General features: G+C 33.6%; 3 protein-coding genes across 3 annotated transcripts; all 3 read right to left on the bottom strand.

The window, feature by feature from the left end:
- Nucleotides 1-1,136: 1,136 nt before the first annotated feature.
- Nucleotides 1,137-2,750, bottom strand: LOC111015704 (uncharacterized). Its single transcript, XM_088118865.1, has one exon. It carries the CDS (start codon nt 2,531-2,533, stop codon nt 1,316-1,318), a length of 1,218 nt encoding a protein of 405 aa, XP_087974991.1. The 5' UTR covers nt 2,534-2,750; the 3' UTR covers nt 1,137-1,315.
- Nucleotides 2,751-7,179: 4,429 nt separating this feature from the next.
- On the bottom strand, nt 7,180-9,100 carry LOC148213473 (serine/threonine-protein phosphatase 7 long form homolog). The gene is made up of 4 exons (XM_088124193.1): nt 8,280-9,100; nt 8,106-8,193; nt 7,782-8,027; nt 7,180-7,443 (listed from the first exon to the last, which is right to left on the bottom strand). Exons 1-4 carry the CDS (start codon nt 9,098-9,100, stop codon nt 7,180-7,182), a joined length of 1,419 nt encoding a protein of 472 aa, XP_087980319.1.
- A 6,256-nt stretch (nt 9,101-15,356) lies between these two features.
- LOC111015796 (putative germin-like protein 2-1) lies at nt 15,357-16,362 on the bottom strand. Its single transcript, XM_022290950.2, has 2 exons — nt 16,159-16,362; nt 15,357-16,074 (listed from the first exon to the last, which is right to left on the bottom strand). The coding sequence occupies exons 1-2, from the start codon at nt 16,277-16,279 to the stop codon at nt 15,539-15,541; spliced, it is 657 nt and encodes a 218-aa protein (XP_022146642.1). The 5' UTR covers nt 16,280-16,362; the 3' UTR covers nt 15,357-15,538.
- Nucleotides 16,363-17,692: the final 1,330 nt, after the last annotated feature.

Genomic DNA, 17,692 nt, shown 5'->3' with positions numbered 1-17,692 from the left:
TTGATGTCAAGTTGAACTTAGTAAAATGTATAGAGATTACGTAATTTTGGGAAGGTGGGATCATGCCTTGTATAAGATAAGCATTGAAAAATGTAGCTCTACGACTACAATGTTTGTACCTGTGTCAATCAGTCGATCTTCTATAAGATTTCAGTAGATCCCTCTGCCAACAAAAGTTACATTCTTTCGGCTATCAGCAAATCATCTACTGATAAATTCCTTAGCCCGATGTATGTTTTGCTAGTTTCTCCTCGTCTTCGACTTGTTCGAGCTGAGACATGTTAGAAAGCAAGAGAGGACACGTGTATACTTTGGTTTTCACACCTAACAGCACAAATCCCTAAACATTGCAACCTAGTCTCCCTCTTCTAGAAGTAAGGAGATTAAGACCAAATTTGAGATTTGAGATAGGTGAACTCTCTTATCCCCTTTTCAACTTTGCTTAGCACTATATTGTGTCTTACTTAAAGCATCAAAGCATATTCAACAAGTACCAAATTAGTGTTTGATTCTTCTCTTGCAGTCATTTTCTAATATTCCTCGCATTTCACTACAGGATTTTCATTTGCAAAGGTTGATTTTTATTAGCAAATTTTTAGTCTTTCATATCAATCTTATTGTTCTAATTGCATCATCTTTCAACGTTATCAATTGCTCACTATTTTAATTTTCTGTACTGTTTCATTCTGGTATTCTCATGTCCTTAAATAGCAATAAGCACTTGCAAGTTCATTATTATTAATTTAAAACCAACATGAATCAATGAGAAAAAAAAATTAAAAAAGTTGGATCGACTGGATTGTAGTGTCTCTGGTGCCTAAGTATAGTTAATTAAGAATAAATTTAGATTTCCCAAGCATTAACAGAGCAGACAGAAAGTTTAGATTTTTGAAACTGCAGCAGCAACAAGAGTTGGTACAGAAAATAAAAATAATGTGACATTTATACGAATAATTCACCATAGAAAGTAACCGCATAAAACCATATGTTAAATTTTATTGTGTCTCCCCATACAGCAACAATATCAACTCACCCCTACTGACTCCTTCGTACCATCCAAGTCCCATTATTTTTTTTTTTTTGTTATTTTTTTTACTTCTATATCACTCTGAGAATCCTAAGAACCCTTCTCCTAATTTTGAACATTAGAAATCAATTTTCTCATATTGATAAATACAATTCATGTCTTGAAAACCACATCATTAGTAAACCAATATACAGTCATCGCCATCACTTTCAACCCATCAGATTTGGGAAAGAAAGAGAGGAAAAAGAAGACGAAAAAGGGAATAATCCTAACTTACTCGACTACCCTTTACCCAAATTTCCATTTCTGATGCAGAATTTTGATGAATTTGAACATGAAACACCCTGAAACCGTAAGAACAAGTGCCAGAAATCGGCCCCCCAAAAGCCCCAGAAGAATCATTACCACCACAAGTATACACTCCAATTTCTTCCTCTCTTCTTCTTCTTCTTCTTCTTCTTCTTCTTCCCCTTTCCCGTTAATTTTTACCGTTTCTTCAGGCGTCCAAATCTGATGCTCTTCCCACGCGTCGTGATCTTCATCTTCTTCCTCGCAGCTCCATTCCGGTCCGTGTTCGTTTTCCTGATCGTGATCTTGCGCGCCCGGACCGGGAAATTCGCTGTAGAGTTGTGTTTTGTTCTTGCTCTTGCTGGATTTCACTCTCTTCCCACTCCGCAGCTTCTTCGGTATCAATTTGTTGAATTTCGCTTTCAATTTCGCGCTCCTGCTCCGGTCATTCTTCGCGGCCTGGAATTTGTCTTGGTCCTCGATTTCGCCCTCCTCGTACAGATATCCCAATTTGATCTCCCGGCTCAGAAATTCCTGTTGCAGGCCCTCGTGTTCGTGATCGGAATTCGGTTCGACGACTTGGATTTCGCCGGAGGCAGAGCTCGGCGGCTCTTCCTCTCTTCTACGATCAACAATGAACCCGTCTCGGCGGCGGTCCGCGGCGGTTGCAGTCTCCAACTCCGAGAATAACCGCTTCCAGATCCAAAAGGGATTGGCGAAACCAACCGCGAACTTGCTCAAAATTTGGAGGAGAAAAAGCAGGAAAGCGGAGAGAGTAATCCCGATGGCGAGTTTCCTGGTACTCAGAACCGGAATCACCGCGAGAAACATCTTCACCGCGAGAACAAGCAGAGTACCAGTGGATTCCAATTTGGCGTCGGCATTCGCAGTAGGGAGTTCAAGTTCCGGGGCAGGATGATGATGATGATCGAATTGGGAGGGTCCGGCGGAGGAATTGGGGAGAGGGCGGGAATCGTAATCGGGGGAGGGAGGCGGGGCAAGAGAATCGGAGAGATCGGGCGGGGGGAAGTGTTTGGTCTTCTTGCTCCTCTTGGCGGATTGTCGCTTGATACGGTCGCGATTCTTGACGAAGAGGTCGATGACGGAGGTGGGGAAGCCGGTCTCGACGACGAGGGAGGCGCCGCGGGAGGGGGGCTGGAGATCGGCAACAATCCGGGAAATACGGTTGGTCTTGGTCTTCTTCCATGGAAGCGGCATGGTTATATTCTCAGAAGAAGAGAGAGAGAGATGAATGGGGGAAGGGTTTAGAGAGAGAAGAGGGATTTTATAGCAATGGCGGAATGAATATGATTAGTTGGAGACGGAGTGAGAAATGGAGGGGACAACGCGTGACACTTCAAAAACCAACATACATGCTCAATTTTTTCTTTTTCTTTTTAAATAAAAATTCTCCATTTATTTCTTATTATGTTGTAAAATCAAACTGCTTTTTCCTTTTCGTTTTTGTTCTTGTTTTTTTGGTTTTTGGTTTGGGAGTTCTAATCAAATGAAAAGGGGCAAAAAAAAAAAGACTAAAAATAGTGAAAACTGAAACACATCTGGAATTTGGAATTTGGAATTTGGGTTGTAATCATTAGTTCTTAACCAACCATCACACCACTCTCACCCCCTACCCTCTTATTAATTCATTTCCCTTTCAAACGGTTTTTTTTTATAATTATTTCATTTTTTTTGTTTTTTATTTTGAAAATTAAACTTGTAAATATGTATTTATTTGTTTTGGTAACTACTTTTTTTTAAATAAAATAAAATTTAAGCAAAATTTTGAAAACTAATTTTTTTTTTTTTTTAAATTTGGTTAAGAATGCAAATCAACATATGTGTTTTCAAAAAAAGTAAAATCCTAATTAAAAACTTGTGACCAAATAAACATAATTTTAGGAAACATAAACTAAAAAGGAAATGGAAGAAGACCTCAAGATTTACTTTTACGATGGAATGACAATGAAACAAGATAGAGAAGCAGTTTGTTTGATAATGTTTAAGTTTCTTGTTTTTTATTTTCAAATTTATTAAGAAACGTAAACATTTGACATCTATTTATATTTGTTGGGAACATTCTCAAAATTAATATATTTTTTATATAATAATAAAACTACCCACTTTAAATATATCATAAACTTTTCCTCACTTTATATAAGTTTATAAGAGAAAATTTACAGTACTATCATGAATATTCCATTCCATTCATTGTTTGTCACGTCGACATCATATTAAAAATGATGTGAGGTCTACCAATATTAAAATATTATTTGTAAAAGCAAAATCATAGTGTGAATAAAGAGAGTATGATACTTTCATAGTATTGAAATTTTTTCCAATTTAGAGGATTAATTTATAGATTAATTGTGACATATAGTGATATAGATTATTTGCTCATTATTACTGTTGAAGCAGAATTTGTATTTCGATCTAGATTTTGAATGCTTTGAACACATGCGTACATAAGAAATCTACTCATCTTATTTATAGATTAGTCTTCTTAAGTTAGCTCGGGTAGACCATCTCAATCGAGTCGAGTCTACTCTGGTTGGATAATTAAATCCAAATGACTTGTTTGATTTGTCGCTTCACTTCAAGGAAAGCTTAGTACATTTCACCCACAAAACAACTACGTTTATATTAATTAAATGGTTTGATTAATTTTTTTAATAAAATCAAAACTATATTTATCATTATAGAATAAAAATGGGGTTTTTTTTTTTTAAAAAAAACGCACACTAATCATTACAGTGTAGTAGCTGAAAATAATTAATGGTTTGGTATATATATTATTCTGTATTATTTTCAAAGAAGGGTTCAATTAGGGGAGGGAAGCCAAGCCGTCACCTACCAAAATCCAATAAATCTGAATATGAACTAAAGCAATGAAAAAGATAAAGCAATAACATATTCTGGGAAAAAAAAAAAGGACAAAAAATGGCACTAAGCCAAAAGCCATTTATAATTAACTAATGCATCTTAATTAGATTGGATATAATATAACTTTTGTAAAAGAGAGCATCTCGTCCAGATTACTACAGTTTTAACCATTTTTTGCACGTTTTTTTAATTTTTGGAAGCTTCTAAGCCGCAAATTAAAATTTCCCACATTTCACTAATTTCTCTTTATTTTAGTTATTAAAATTATATTTTGGTCAACATAGATCATTCTATTTCGGCCAATGAAATTTTGAGGTATTTATTTTTAAGTTCGTTCTCATTTTCAGTCTATGAACTTCATAAATACATTTCATTTCATGAATTTTTTAGAAAAAAAGTAATTATTTTATCCCTCTACTTTACTTTTAACCCATCTAAATATTTCGTAGCAAATCATATGAATGATGAAAATGATTACATTTTGAAAAGTTGGTACACTAAAATAAAATATTTTAATATTTTAGGATCAAAATATTTTTTTCCTTCCTATTATTGATGAACTAAAATAAAATAATTTACAAGTTCAGGAACGAAAATGATATATAGACATATTAATAGAAAACGTTAACGATGTAAAATAATAAATAATTAAAAATTAAAAATTAAAAACATTCTCGTTGATTTATTTATATTAGTGGGTGAGAAATGTCATTCTAATTTGTTAATTTGTTATTTTGACCAGTCTGACACATTTATTTGTTTATTATTTCCTAAATATTGGAAACTAATGAATTTATTAGATAAATTTTACTCTATAACATAAATCTAGTTTAATAAATTTTACTCTATAACATAAATCTAGTTTGTATTTTAGACGGTTAATCTGATCATATCTCAACTAGTTAAGACACCAATATCTAATTAAAAATCCGCGAGTTTGAGTTTTCACCCTACATGTGTACCAAAAAAAATTGTATTTTAAAAAACACATCACAATAAATAAATAAATAAATAAATATAAATATATATATATATATATGTATATATATATTTTGTGTGCATAAATTAAACTTTTCTTAATGTATTTTAAACCATATTTGAATTTGACTTTCATTTGGTAAAATTTTAAACTTTATACTATATTTAGAAGTAAATATTTATTTTAGTAAAGGTCTCATTCATTAATTGATTCAAATATAAACTCTAAATTATTTTTAATAAACACAATTTCAAAGAATTAAGAGATAATTATCATTCCAAAATTTTGAATCAGATGTAGAGTAATAATTTGTCAACCGGAAAAGGGATTACTCGGCCTTCTTTCCAAAATAAAAAGAGATTACCCGTACCTAGACGATCTTTTAAATAATTAAAAAATAAATAAAAATCCACGTCAGTTGCAAAGACGGAGCGTTGACTGTTTGACCACACAAGAAAGAGAAATGTGCGATTCTCTGATTGGACGCACGGAGTATTATTATTATATTGAAAAATATATTCTTTAAAATGGATGCTCTTGCAAATTTCCATTGCCTGTCCTTATTATCATTAATATTATTTTTATACTAAAAAGTGGGATTCTCATTTCCACGAAAACATTATGCTAAAAAAAAAATATGTAACATGTGCACATCCGCTTTTCACTTTCAGTATCGATATCTTTCCGCTTCATTTATTTATTCTTTTATTTAGTAAAGATTAGGTATATATGGATTTCACAGCTTAGATCAACATACAGGAATGAAAGAGACATCTTGAAAAAAGGGTACGAACACGAATAAAAAAGACAACATCAATGGATCATAATTTCAGTCAAAATGTTGTTTGTTCTTTTTCTAATTTTAAAATAATTAAAAGAAATAAATTTTGTATTTAAACAATCTTTTTAATATTATGTAAAAGATGAGTGAGTTATATTAATTTTCACCCTAAAATTTTCATTTTATTATATTGGAGTCTAAGTTTTTGTCTAAGAGGATATGCTACGCCCGATTTCCTTCTACTTCAAAATAATGAAATATGAGAGATGTCTGAATATGTAGAATCTAAATAATTGAACATTTAAATAAGAGGCCCAAGCCCAAGACCAAGCCGGCAATTAGTTCTTCAGTTTGTTTTCACATTATTTGGTGACAATCTAAATCTAGTCATAGTTTTCCATCCGTGAGAGGGGGTGAAAAATCATGTTTGTGACATTAATAATAATAATAATAATAATAAAAGTACTAACATTTTTTTAAATACAACATATTAAAATCAAGTAATGGAGCTGACTTTCAAAATAATAATAATAATAATAATAAAATTTTTGTTTTTTTAACAATCTTGTATTACTCGAATGAAACGAACAACCATCTAACCAACTAACTTTAGATCAAATTATTGAAAGTTTAATAATCAAAATTAAATAAACATAAAAATTCATAAAATGCAAAATATGAGAAAATTGTACTTATTATTTGTCTCCACACGTTTGCGCACCATACTTGGATTTTTTTTTTTAATAATGTTAATTTTTAAAATATTTACCAAAATATACCTCATCTCAAACTAATTACAAGAATAATGTTTTGAAATTCATAGGTCGTCTCTTCAAGAGACGATCATGCCTTTTTTTTTCTTTTTTTTTTTAAAATAACCTAATTAGTTTTTTTTACTTTGGTCGACGACCATCGCTTTTTTTTAATACTTTGGTCGTCTCTTTCTTAATTGGTATATTTATTTATATTTAAAAGTTTGTTAATACCATACTGCAATTAGAAAATGATATTTTTAATTTATCAAATTAGAGAATTATAATTAATTTAACAATACTATCATTCGAGATATGAAAAAAATATTAAATAATTGTTGACAATAACAGCTGAATAACCATAATCAACCATTATAGTCTATCAATCAATCTAATGTGTCCCACATGAGGGAGGTCGTCGATGACGATGCGGCTGTCGACGACGAGCTCTCGATGCCTCTGGTGTCTGTTAATCCTCATTAGGGTTGATGTATTGTCCATACTCACCACGCCCACGTCCATGACCGTCATAACCATACTGTACTGGTGTGTGAATCTGGCTCGAACCAGGAGTCGGTATCATAACCATAGGTGTGGATGGGCCGACATCATCTTGTGTCTGTGTGAAAGGTGGAGCATCATCGAAATTATGATACATAACTTCAGGTTCAGGAATGTCAGGTTCGTCTGGAGCATCCTGCTCTATTTGACGACGTCCTCTACGCCTGGGGCCCTGAGTAGGTGTAGGTACTCGATACAACTGATGAAGCCTTTAAATTCTCCCACCAGTGGTACATAAGCTATTAATATCTTCGGACGATGAGAGGATACTAATTTGTTCAAAACATGCAGCCTGCATAGAAAATGAATTAAAATAAATAGATATTTAAATTGAAATAATTTGTAAAGCCAAATTAGAAAACATATCGTGGCACCAAACGCTGCTCCTTCTTGAGTGATATAACGTCTAGTAATTGATAAATATCAGCTCATGTATCCGGGATCGCAATCACCATCATCGTCCACCAGAGGACTAATGGCAATATAATCTCTACACATGCGCCACCTAACCACATAAGGTCTTGTATGGTCTTGCCATCCCCGGTGTCGAAGGTCTATGTCATGTATTTTCGGGTCCCAACTAGGAAAATCTGGAATCGACTGTTTCATCCCGAATTGCCTAGCAACTCTATCTGGATGATGCCACTCAACAACATGAAAACAGATGAGTGGACTTACTGTGCACCATATCTCGTGGCCGTTGCTGCAATAATCTAGTAGAGATGCTAATTCCTTATTGTATGGTTCCCAAATCAACTGAAATATTTGGGCAAAAATTATTATATCAAAATTCAATCAAGTTATATTTATAAGTTATAATATTTAAACACATACTGATCCTGGTGTCAGAAGATCCAACATGTATCTGTACTGAACCAATACATGTGTCGATAATTCAGTGACACAAAACTGATCTCTCCACCTATAATAATACTCTAAATTTGTAAAATTATGTATATATTAAAAGAATTAATGTCAGGGCACAATGAAATAGTTAGATAGGCATACCGTGCAGCTAATGGTCTTCCCACAAGTTCATGTTCCGTGATGTGGCGACGGGCTGGAGCCATGCTTGGGAACCGATCCCAGGCCCATACTTGAATGAGTATGATCGAACCAGCAATGTCTCGTGCATCAGATCGACATGCCTTGCATAAATGTCGATACAACCATGCCAAACATGTTCCTCCCCAACTGAATCGTCCAGCAACCTCAAAATCAACCAACAACGGAAGGAACATCAAGTGGACCAAGTTATTAGACTTATGGGCAAATAGGCTTCCACCGATAAGTTGCAAAATGTAGGCACGAGCATATCTAGCAATGGTATGCTCGTCAGCATCATCATCTAAGTTCCGGAACTGTGAAGCCAACCATGGTAAACTGAGTCTAGATCCTCTAATATGTGAGTCGTCTGGCGTCACACCAAGAAATAACTGACATGTGGCTTTCCAATCATAATTTACTGGCCCCGTTACTGGCTCACCATCTACCGGTAACCCGAATTGCACCGCTACATCTTGGAGAGTTATCATGCATTCACCATCAGGCATGTGAAAAGTATGAGTCTCCGACCTCCATCGCTCCACAAGCGCAGTGATTAAGTGCCAATCTAATTGAATAAATCCAACTTTGGCAAATCCATAAAAACCGGAAGCACGAAGTGCTGGCTCAATCAAAGGATGTAATGGAATAGTGCAATCAAATACTGCCTTTCTACGCCTACACTGCAACTCCTCGTTACACTGACCTTGCCAAACTAACTCTGATCGATGACGCGCTTGACAATACAACACTGATCGATCCATCGGACCTGTATTTAGCTCCATGTTCTATCTCTATAAAATATGTCATCATGCAGAATAAGAATCATAATATGAAATCACTAAAAATTTAAATCATAATGTAATCATTAAATAAATAATGTCATCATTCACAATTTGAAAAAAATAAATCATAATGTCATCATTCAAAGTTAAACAAAAATCTAAAATATTACAGAGACAAAAAATAATCAGAAGTACAAGATGCTATGACGGTGCTTCCCTCTGTCTTGAAGGACAACTTCTTCGATTGTGACCAAGTTGATTACACAACCCGCATCTTTTTTGGGCATTCGGTTCTCTCCAATCCATCTCATTATGAATACGGGAACTTCTTAGTCGACCAGGTTGTCTCAATAATTCTGTATCGTGATGCAGAATAGGCATATTTGGATGAGCAATCCAGTAATCTTCGTGTGGAACTGGTTCAAATTGATGAGCGTAGCATGCAACATACTTTGTAAGTTTGCTCACAACATACTCTTGTATTTTTTATTGAAGTTGCTCATAACATGTCGTAAGCAAAATCTGTGATGAGATTTATGCCCTGTCCAACCATTATCTGGATTATTAAAGGCCGATATAATACCTCCGTGTCGGTCAGATATCAAGCATGTTTCTTCGTGCATAACAATCTTTCGTAGGTTTTTAAAAACCATCCCCAAGTCTCGCGATTCTCCTCGTCAACAATGGCAAAAGCAAGTGGCAGCAAATGTGATACGAATCCATTTGTGACCAATTACATATATCAAAGGAGCAATTATTACAAGAAAGGCAAGGAAGATTCAAGAGGCTTTCACACTGCACCTTCAAAAGGTTGTTAATGCACAAGAACCAACAAAGAGTTTTGAGCCCGAATTTATTCATAATGATACTTCAATGAGTCAAGAAGAGAATGGAGCAAAGATGACACGGGAAAAGTTGTCTATTTTGAGAGATGGCACGGACGACAAAAAAAGTGTGCAGATTCGTGAACAGGTGCCTTTGCAGATTGCACCTCTTTGGAGTTTGTGAAGTCAAAAGTTGTCAAACCATATCCAAATGTGAAGCGCCTCCTACAGCACATAGATAAGACCATTTGAAGCATGACTACGTTTTCTGATCCGCATTTAAGTGTCTAGAATGATGTGCAATCAAGTTTTGATTTGCATGTCTTATTTTCTACAATTTGCATTAAGTAGTATTTTGAAAAACTTTTGGTGTTCTTATGTTGAACGACCATTTGGCCTATTTAAAGGCTTGTAATGCTCTTGTTATGGATAACTTAAGATTAAAACATATTGAAATTCAAAAACTTTTGTTCCTTAACACTTTTGGTGTTGCTTCTTTCAAATCTTGCTTTAGGTTTGATGTTAAACCGATTCATTGGATTAGTCTCGATCAAGCTAATTCTGGAGTGAGTCGTCTTAGGATCTAGGAGTGTCTATCGTAGATTCTAAGTCCGATCTAAGAGTGATTCATCTTCTAACCTTACTCTTGGTTGGAATCATTCGGTAAGTTAGTCGTTTTTGTGAATGTTTGCAAGGATCCTAGAAGGACCTCTAGCTTTGTAAACACGAGCAACCTTGGTGCTTATCATTAAATGTCCATTTGAATCAACTGATGTTGCAATCAAAAGTTTTCCTCTATACTTTCCATAAAGGTGAGTTCCATCAATTTGAAGTACGGGGCGAAACGTTTTAAAAGCTGCAATACAAGGACCAAATGCCCAAAAGACGGAATGAAGAATGACATGACCCGACGTCCCATAATTCTTGAGTTTCCACTCAATGATCGTTCTTGGATTTGTGTGTTTCACCATATACATCCACTTCGATAAACGCTGATATGACTCATCCCAATCACCAAATACTTGAGACAATGCCTTCGTTTTCCCGTCCCAAACTCTTCTGTAAGAAACATGATATCCAAATTTTTCTTTTATCAAACCTTGAAGTGTCACTATTTTTATGGTAGGGTTGTCTGTCACTACATCACAAATTTCGAGACTAATCATATTTGAATCCAATTGAGGATGACTTTGATTGAGTTCAGACTAAACACAAGAATGTTCATCTTCGTACTTCGTGATTTCCCAAAGGTTATAACATTTGTTTAGGATCGCACGGAGTCGCCACTTGCATCCATCTTCCCACTTCTTGCATCTAATTACCCACTTCGATGGTGCCGACTCAACAACTTCATATGGGTGGTGACTTTTAATAGCAAACCTTTTCACAATATGTTGCATTGTTTGTTTATCTTTGCATCTGAATCCCTTGTACAACAGATCATGTTCTACAGCCACTGGCTCAACGACCAGATCATGTTCTGTAGTACTATTCATGATGTCCATTCCCAGGTCGTTGAACATGTCTGAAGGGATATTGTGTTCACCATCCTCGAAATCCAACTCATCAAACTCATCATCTGTTGCCGTTCTCAATTCAACAAAATTATTTTCAGCAGGTAGGTCTATATCCTCTCCTACATCATCACTTTGGGGAATAGTTTGTTCAGTTTCAGGGTCAAGGCATTGGCACTCGCTGAGACATTGACTAGGTGTGTCATTAACTATGTTTCTAACACACACAAATAATTCCACTATCTCTGGGGAGGGCACTGCAATTGAGAACATCAACTCTAACGCATTGTGATTCGAAATAGGAATAGGAATGTACTTAGTTGATCCTGAGGGTGTGAGAGTAGGGTGTCTATAAACTATGTCTAATTCATTGCTGCTCACATCTATGTTCAATGATAATCCAATCATTTCAACAAAATGTCCAAAATCAATACCACTATTAACAGTGAAACCTCCACATGGCGGTCGATTATATTCAATCCCATTTACACCTTCCACCATACAACCATTCATATACAAAACAATTGTCAAACATTTAGATGCCATATTTTGTGGTCCCAAATTGAAATTGATGAAGTGGTGGTCCCTATATTTTGTTAAAACTAAATTATTGCAAAGAAAACAAAAGAAAACAACAAAAAAGAGTGGAATATACTTACCAAAAGAGGTTGTGGCGGCTAGACGGTGGACTGATCGGCGGAGACAGCGGCGGCGGTGGAAAATCGTATTTTGGGAGATATGGAGATAGGGGTGAGGGTTAGGGTTTTTAAAACCACGTTTTAAGAGACGACCAAGGCGCCAGCTGGCGCCCATGCACAAGGTTGTCTCTTAAAGAGACGACCAAGCGGGATTTGAAAAAATCCCGCAAGAGACGACATGTTAGGTTATTTTTAAAAAAAAGAAAAAAAAGGCATGGTCATCTCTTGAAGAGACGACCATGATTAATTTAAAAAAAAATTAACGTGGCGCGGAGTAAGCGCCACGTTCGTTAGTCGTCTCTTGAAGAGACGACCAACTTATGCCAACTCATAGGTCGTCTCTTGAAGAGACGACCTATGAATTTCAAAACATTATTCTTGTAATTAGTTTGAGATGAGGTATATTTTGGTAAATATTTTAAAAATTAACATTATTAAAAAAAAATCCCACGATACTTGGCATTATTCTTTTCTTTTTATTTTTTTTAATAACCAATAAGCAAATAAAACTGAGGGAAGACCCCATCTCTCGGAATTGTGTACTAATAAATTATTATTTTTTATTTTTTCACACCACGTTATAAAAAAAATTCATATACATATTAAAAATATCTAACTTTTTAGTGAAGACATTGACATTTCAATATTATTTTAATAATACTTAATTCTTCCACGCAAATGACAAAACGAGCATAGTTTAACGATAATTGATATATATCTCCAATTAAGAGGCTGTGAATCGAATCCCGCACTTACATGTTGTACTAAAAAAATAATATTAAATTCCAACATTCAAAAGTCTAATGTTTTTAATACCTATAAAATACCTTGCGAAAGTGATACTTTATATTGGTAGTTAACCAAGTAGCATTTTATAAAATATGGAAACATATATTCTATTCTAAAAAATAATTGAACTAAGATTTTAAAGCGTAAATAGAAATTATGTAATACCACCGACACACCAACATAACTCAAAGCCATGTGAGAAGACACAAAACTCACTAGCAACGCAGTTGTAATTTGACCAAAATCTTCCTGAGCACTTGAAAAGTATTCTATGACATCATATAGTGATATATGCCACAAATATATTATATATCGAATAATACTTAACTGTTTGATCGGTCTAACCACCGTAAAATTTTTGAGAAAATGGATAGGGAAAAATAAATAAATAAATAAAGACGAATTTTATGTTTTTTCAAAAAATAAGGGAGCTGTCAAATTTTGAGTGCCGGTCAACAGGAAGGTAGGTGCTCATCAGTTAAAACTTAAATATTATTCTCATATATATCCATTTTCACGTTCCAAAAAATATGTTAGATTAGAAGTTTAGTTTCTAAACATTCAAGATATATCTAATAGGTCTCTAAACTTTAAAAAATATCGAATAGATTTCTAAACTTTCAACTAATATGAGCCCTGAACTCTCAATGTTATGTCTAATAAGTCTCTAACTTGTATATTAAACATTTTATCGACTTATTAGACACGTCGTAATTGAAAGTTCAAGATTCTAACAGACACAAAATTGTCTAATAATTAAGTTTATCAATTTTTAAAATTCTTGTAAAGGCATGAGAGTTATTAGACATAAAATTTACAATAGTTTTGAGACCGTTTAGCTAGACACTATATATTGAAAGTTGACTTACTAAACACTTAACCTATTCGATACATACAATTCAAAGTCTAGGAACCTAACCCTTTTTTTAGTTCAAGGACATAATAAATACAATAATCTTGAAAGTTTAGGGATCAAAACACCATTTATTTCGTAGGAGGAAATCAATTGGTGAACACTCGGTCTCTCAAACTTAGAAATTATTCCCTCAATTTTGCCCCTTCTAAAAAACCTATCACTTAGTTACTCTACGACTTTTACTCTTTTTCTCTATATTAGTGTGACTCGTAATGTTTATTATTAATTGTTTTACAAATTTACTTTTTTATATATATTTAATATGCTAATTAGCTTTTCTTAGATGTGATTTTATTATAAACTATTACAATTTATTTTTTAATTTAACAATAATTTAATTTTACTTTGTTATTATTAATTAATATAAAATATTGTTAAAATTGAATTCATTTAAATATTATAACAATAAAATTTAAAATATTTTATGTTAATGAGGTTATTCTAATAAAAATTATATTAATCTTTCTTAGTTGATGAATTTATTATACTCGATTTAATAAAATTGTAACAAAATAAATTAAAAATTGTTATTTGATCTCATTAAAAATAATATTATAGTTAACGCATCTGTAATTAGCTAGAAATAAAGAATATGCATTTTAGTAATTATAACTATACGGGTGATTCGCCAAACCGAGCATAGCTCAAATGGTTAAGGCACCTATCTCTGACCAGAAGGTCATCAGTTCGAACCCCACCCCCACAATGTTGTCGCGCCATCATCAGGGCAATTCCCAATAATATCCTACTGCTACTGAGATTGGATTCATAAATTATGTTCTGTGTTGTAACAATACTTAGATGATGTTCATAATTCAACCCTTATTTGCAAACTAGCCATCATTTATTAGAGCTATTTGTTTTGTGATTTACGAGAACGTAAGATTTTGAGCTATGTTCAAAAATTAACATTCTAATTATTTGTTGAATAATACTTATTTTTATATGATCGGTAACCATCGACCTTTAGAAAATCTTAGTCAAATTTTTAGTGATTTTTGTGATAATTAATAGGAAGATTGTTATTACCAAGAGAAGGAAAGTATTTGAGCTTAATTTTCGTCGGCTAACAATTTTATGTTTTATTTAGTTTTGTAAATTGTTTGTATAAATTGTAAACAAATTAATGAAACACATAAAAGTAGATTGGGCTAACAAGTGAAAGTGGCTAAAGCTTGCATAGCTTAGTGGTACTTACCCTATATCTTGTACTAAAAAAAGGAAAATTAAAACTCATGACTTTTTACTGAAAGATAAGTATTAATTACCGTTGAGTTAAACTCTTGTTGGCACAAACCAAATATTTTAGTTTAATTATTTTAAAAAATATTTAATTTAGTCAAGAAGTATTTTTTTTTCTTCTTCTTTTTTAAGTACAAGTAAAAATTAGCACTAAAAAAAATAAGGATTAGAGATTCGAATTTATATATATCATCTGTTAATGAGAGACATTTGTGTCGGGAAAGTAAGCCTTACTGACCCGCCGTGATAGTTTAGTAACGGAAAAGTGAAATGTTGATGCATTAAACCGAGGAACTTTCATTATTCAAATTCAAAGTATTCAATTAAAATTACAGCTCATAATTAAACAAACAAATTAACCACAGTTTCAAAAGGGAATACAAACAAGGAACCAGAGATTACACAATCATGAAACAAAACCAAAATATATAAAAATTATAAACCAAACCCAACACCTAGAACTTGGCTTGAATTCCAGCAATAATGGCTTTATCAGTTTGGAAAGCCTTTGCAAGAATATCAGTTGAGATGTCCGGGTTTGATCCAAACACAGCATTAGCAATGGTAATAACGCCGGGGTTCTGGCTGCTGAGAGCGGCTAGAGCCACGGCCGGGCCGTACCCGATATTCTGTTGGAAGTGAATCAGACCAACGGGGAAAACGAACACATCGCCCTTGTAAAGCACTTTGGTGAAGAGACGATTCTCGGTGTTGGAGGTGACGAAGCCGACCAAAAGGGTGCCCTCGAGGACGGTCAAGATCTCGGTGGCGCGTGGGTGCGTGTGGGGTGGGTTGATGCCCCACGGAGCGTAGTCCACACGGGCTAAAGAGATGCCAAGCGTGTTGAGTCCCGGAATTTGCATCACATTCACAGCCGTTACTTTAGAACCATTAGGGTTCGATGTGTTGCCTGCTTTGTCAAGCCCTTTGGCGAAGAAATCATCCGCTGTCACAACTTTGGGATCTTTGCACACAAAACCGTTCACTTTCACTGCAAAATCAAAATCGTAACCCAAAATTAATCATTTGTGTATATTATTAAACAGGTAACTTGTGGAGTTCAAAAATTAATTACCTGCACTGTTGGGATCTGCAACACAGAAATCTTGGAGAGGGCTAGGATCAGATGCGAAAGCAGCAACTGCGCAAGTTGCAATGACAAGTCCCAGAAGGATTATAACTTTGGATGATGCCATGGGCGAAGAAGCAAGAACAACAAGTATAATTATTTCTCAGTTGCTGAAGAGAATTGAAGTTGAGAATTTGTGAAATGAGAATCCAAAAAGCTTCCCTTTTATAGCTTGATGAATTTGAAGGAGTCTCTGGTCTTCCTCAAAACACGTATTAGATATATTCATTTAAAACTACTTCAGACATGGCGGCCAGCATATGTATATTTATATGTATCCACTCAATTATCTACTGCCATTTGTGTTTACCTTCCCTGTTTATGGCTGGATGCATCACTTAAATAATCTAAAATATACTTTTCTTTTTCCTTAATAATATATTTAGAAGAGTAGTAAACATACCATAACGTGTCTTGTGCATATTTGAAGTATTCTCAAGTTTCATTTCCTCCCTATGTTAATCAATATTAATGTAGTAAAAACATAGCTTAAGTGGTAAGTGGCATGGTATCCACCTCGATCCCTAATTGAACTAAAAAAAAATTACTTATTAGTTGAGATGCAATCCCATAAGAATTCATCAAAGGCTTGAATTTGTCTCTTATCATTTAGTTTTCCTCCATTAGAAAAATTATTAATTTCACCGGAAAGTAACGCCAAAAAAGCGACTTGAATCAAACCAACTGCTAGATTAAGTCGACTGGACTGGACGAGCATATGTACAAACCAAACTTGGTTCATCTGTGACCAAGAATGGTTAAGTTTGTAAGGAGTGCAAACAAAATCTCATATTGATTAGGGGAGAGAGTGATCTATGTGTATAAGATATGAGAATTATCTTCATTCATATGAAGTTTTTTGGGTGAAACCAAAAGTAAATTCGTGAGAGTTATGTTCAAGACGAACAATATATTATGGTTATATACACAGATGACACATGTTATACTAAAAATTAAAAAAAAAAAAAAGTTGAATTTGTTTGGTAGTAGGTGTTTGTGCTTGGTCGAAGAATAAAAGTCAAATTTAAAGAAAAATCTTATATTATCCGTTTCGTTTATTTTGGTCGTGGAATCATATATCCACCTAACCATAAATTATATTTATTAAATAAATTTTCTTTTTTTATTTTGTTTTTCTATTTTTTGTATTTATTTGTTTTGTATTTGATTGATATCTGCAAAATCGTATATATTATTTGCCATTGCTATCAAATTTAGAACTATTGTAATTTTTAATTCAAAACTACTTTACATAAAATTAATTGAACAATTATTCAAGTATATGTGATAATTATTATTATTATTATTTTTGACAAGAACCTTATGCATGATATATTATTATATATTATTATTTTTGAGAAGGAATACATGATATATTATTTATTTATTTTAATCTCGAAACTTATATAAGTCCTAACTTGAAGATAGATCTAAAAAACAATTCTTGATTGAATGAAAAACTCTCAATTAAATTAAGTTT

This window comes from Momordica charantia, assembly GCF_013281855.1.
Source record: "Momordica charantia cultivar OHB3-1 chromosome 1 unlocalized genomic scaffold, Mcharantia_2.0 BLBB01000001.1, whole genome shotgun sequence".
NCBI lineage: Eukaryota > Viridiplantae > Streptophyta > Magnoliopsida > Cucurbitales > Cucurbitaceae > Momordica > Momordica charantia.
This window is presented reverse-complemented; position numbering and strand designations above follow the sequence as displayed.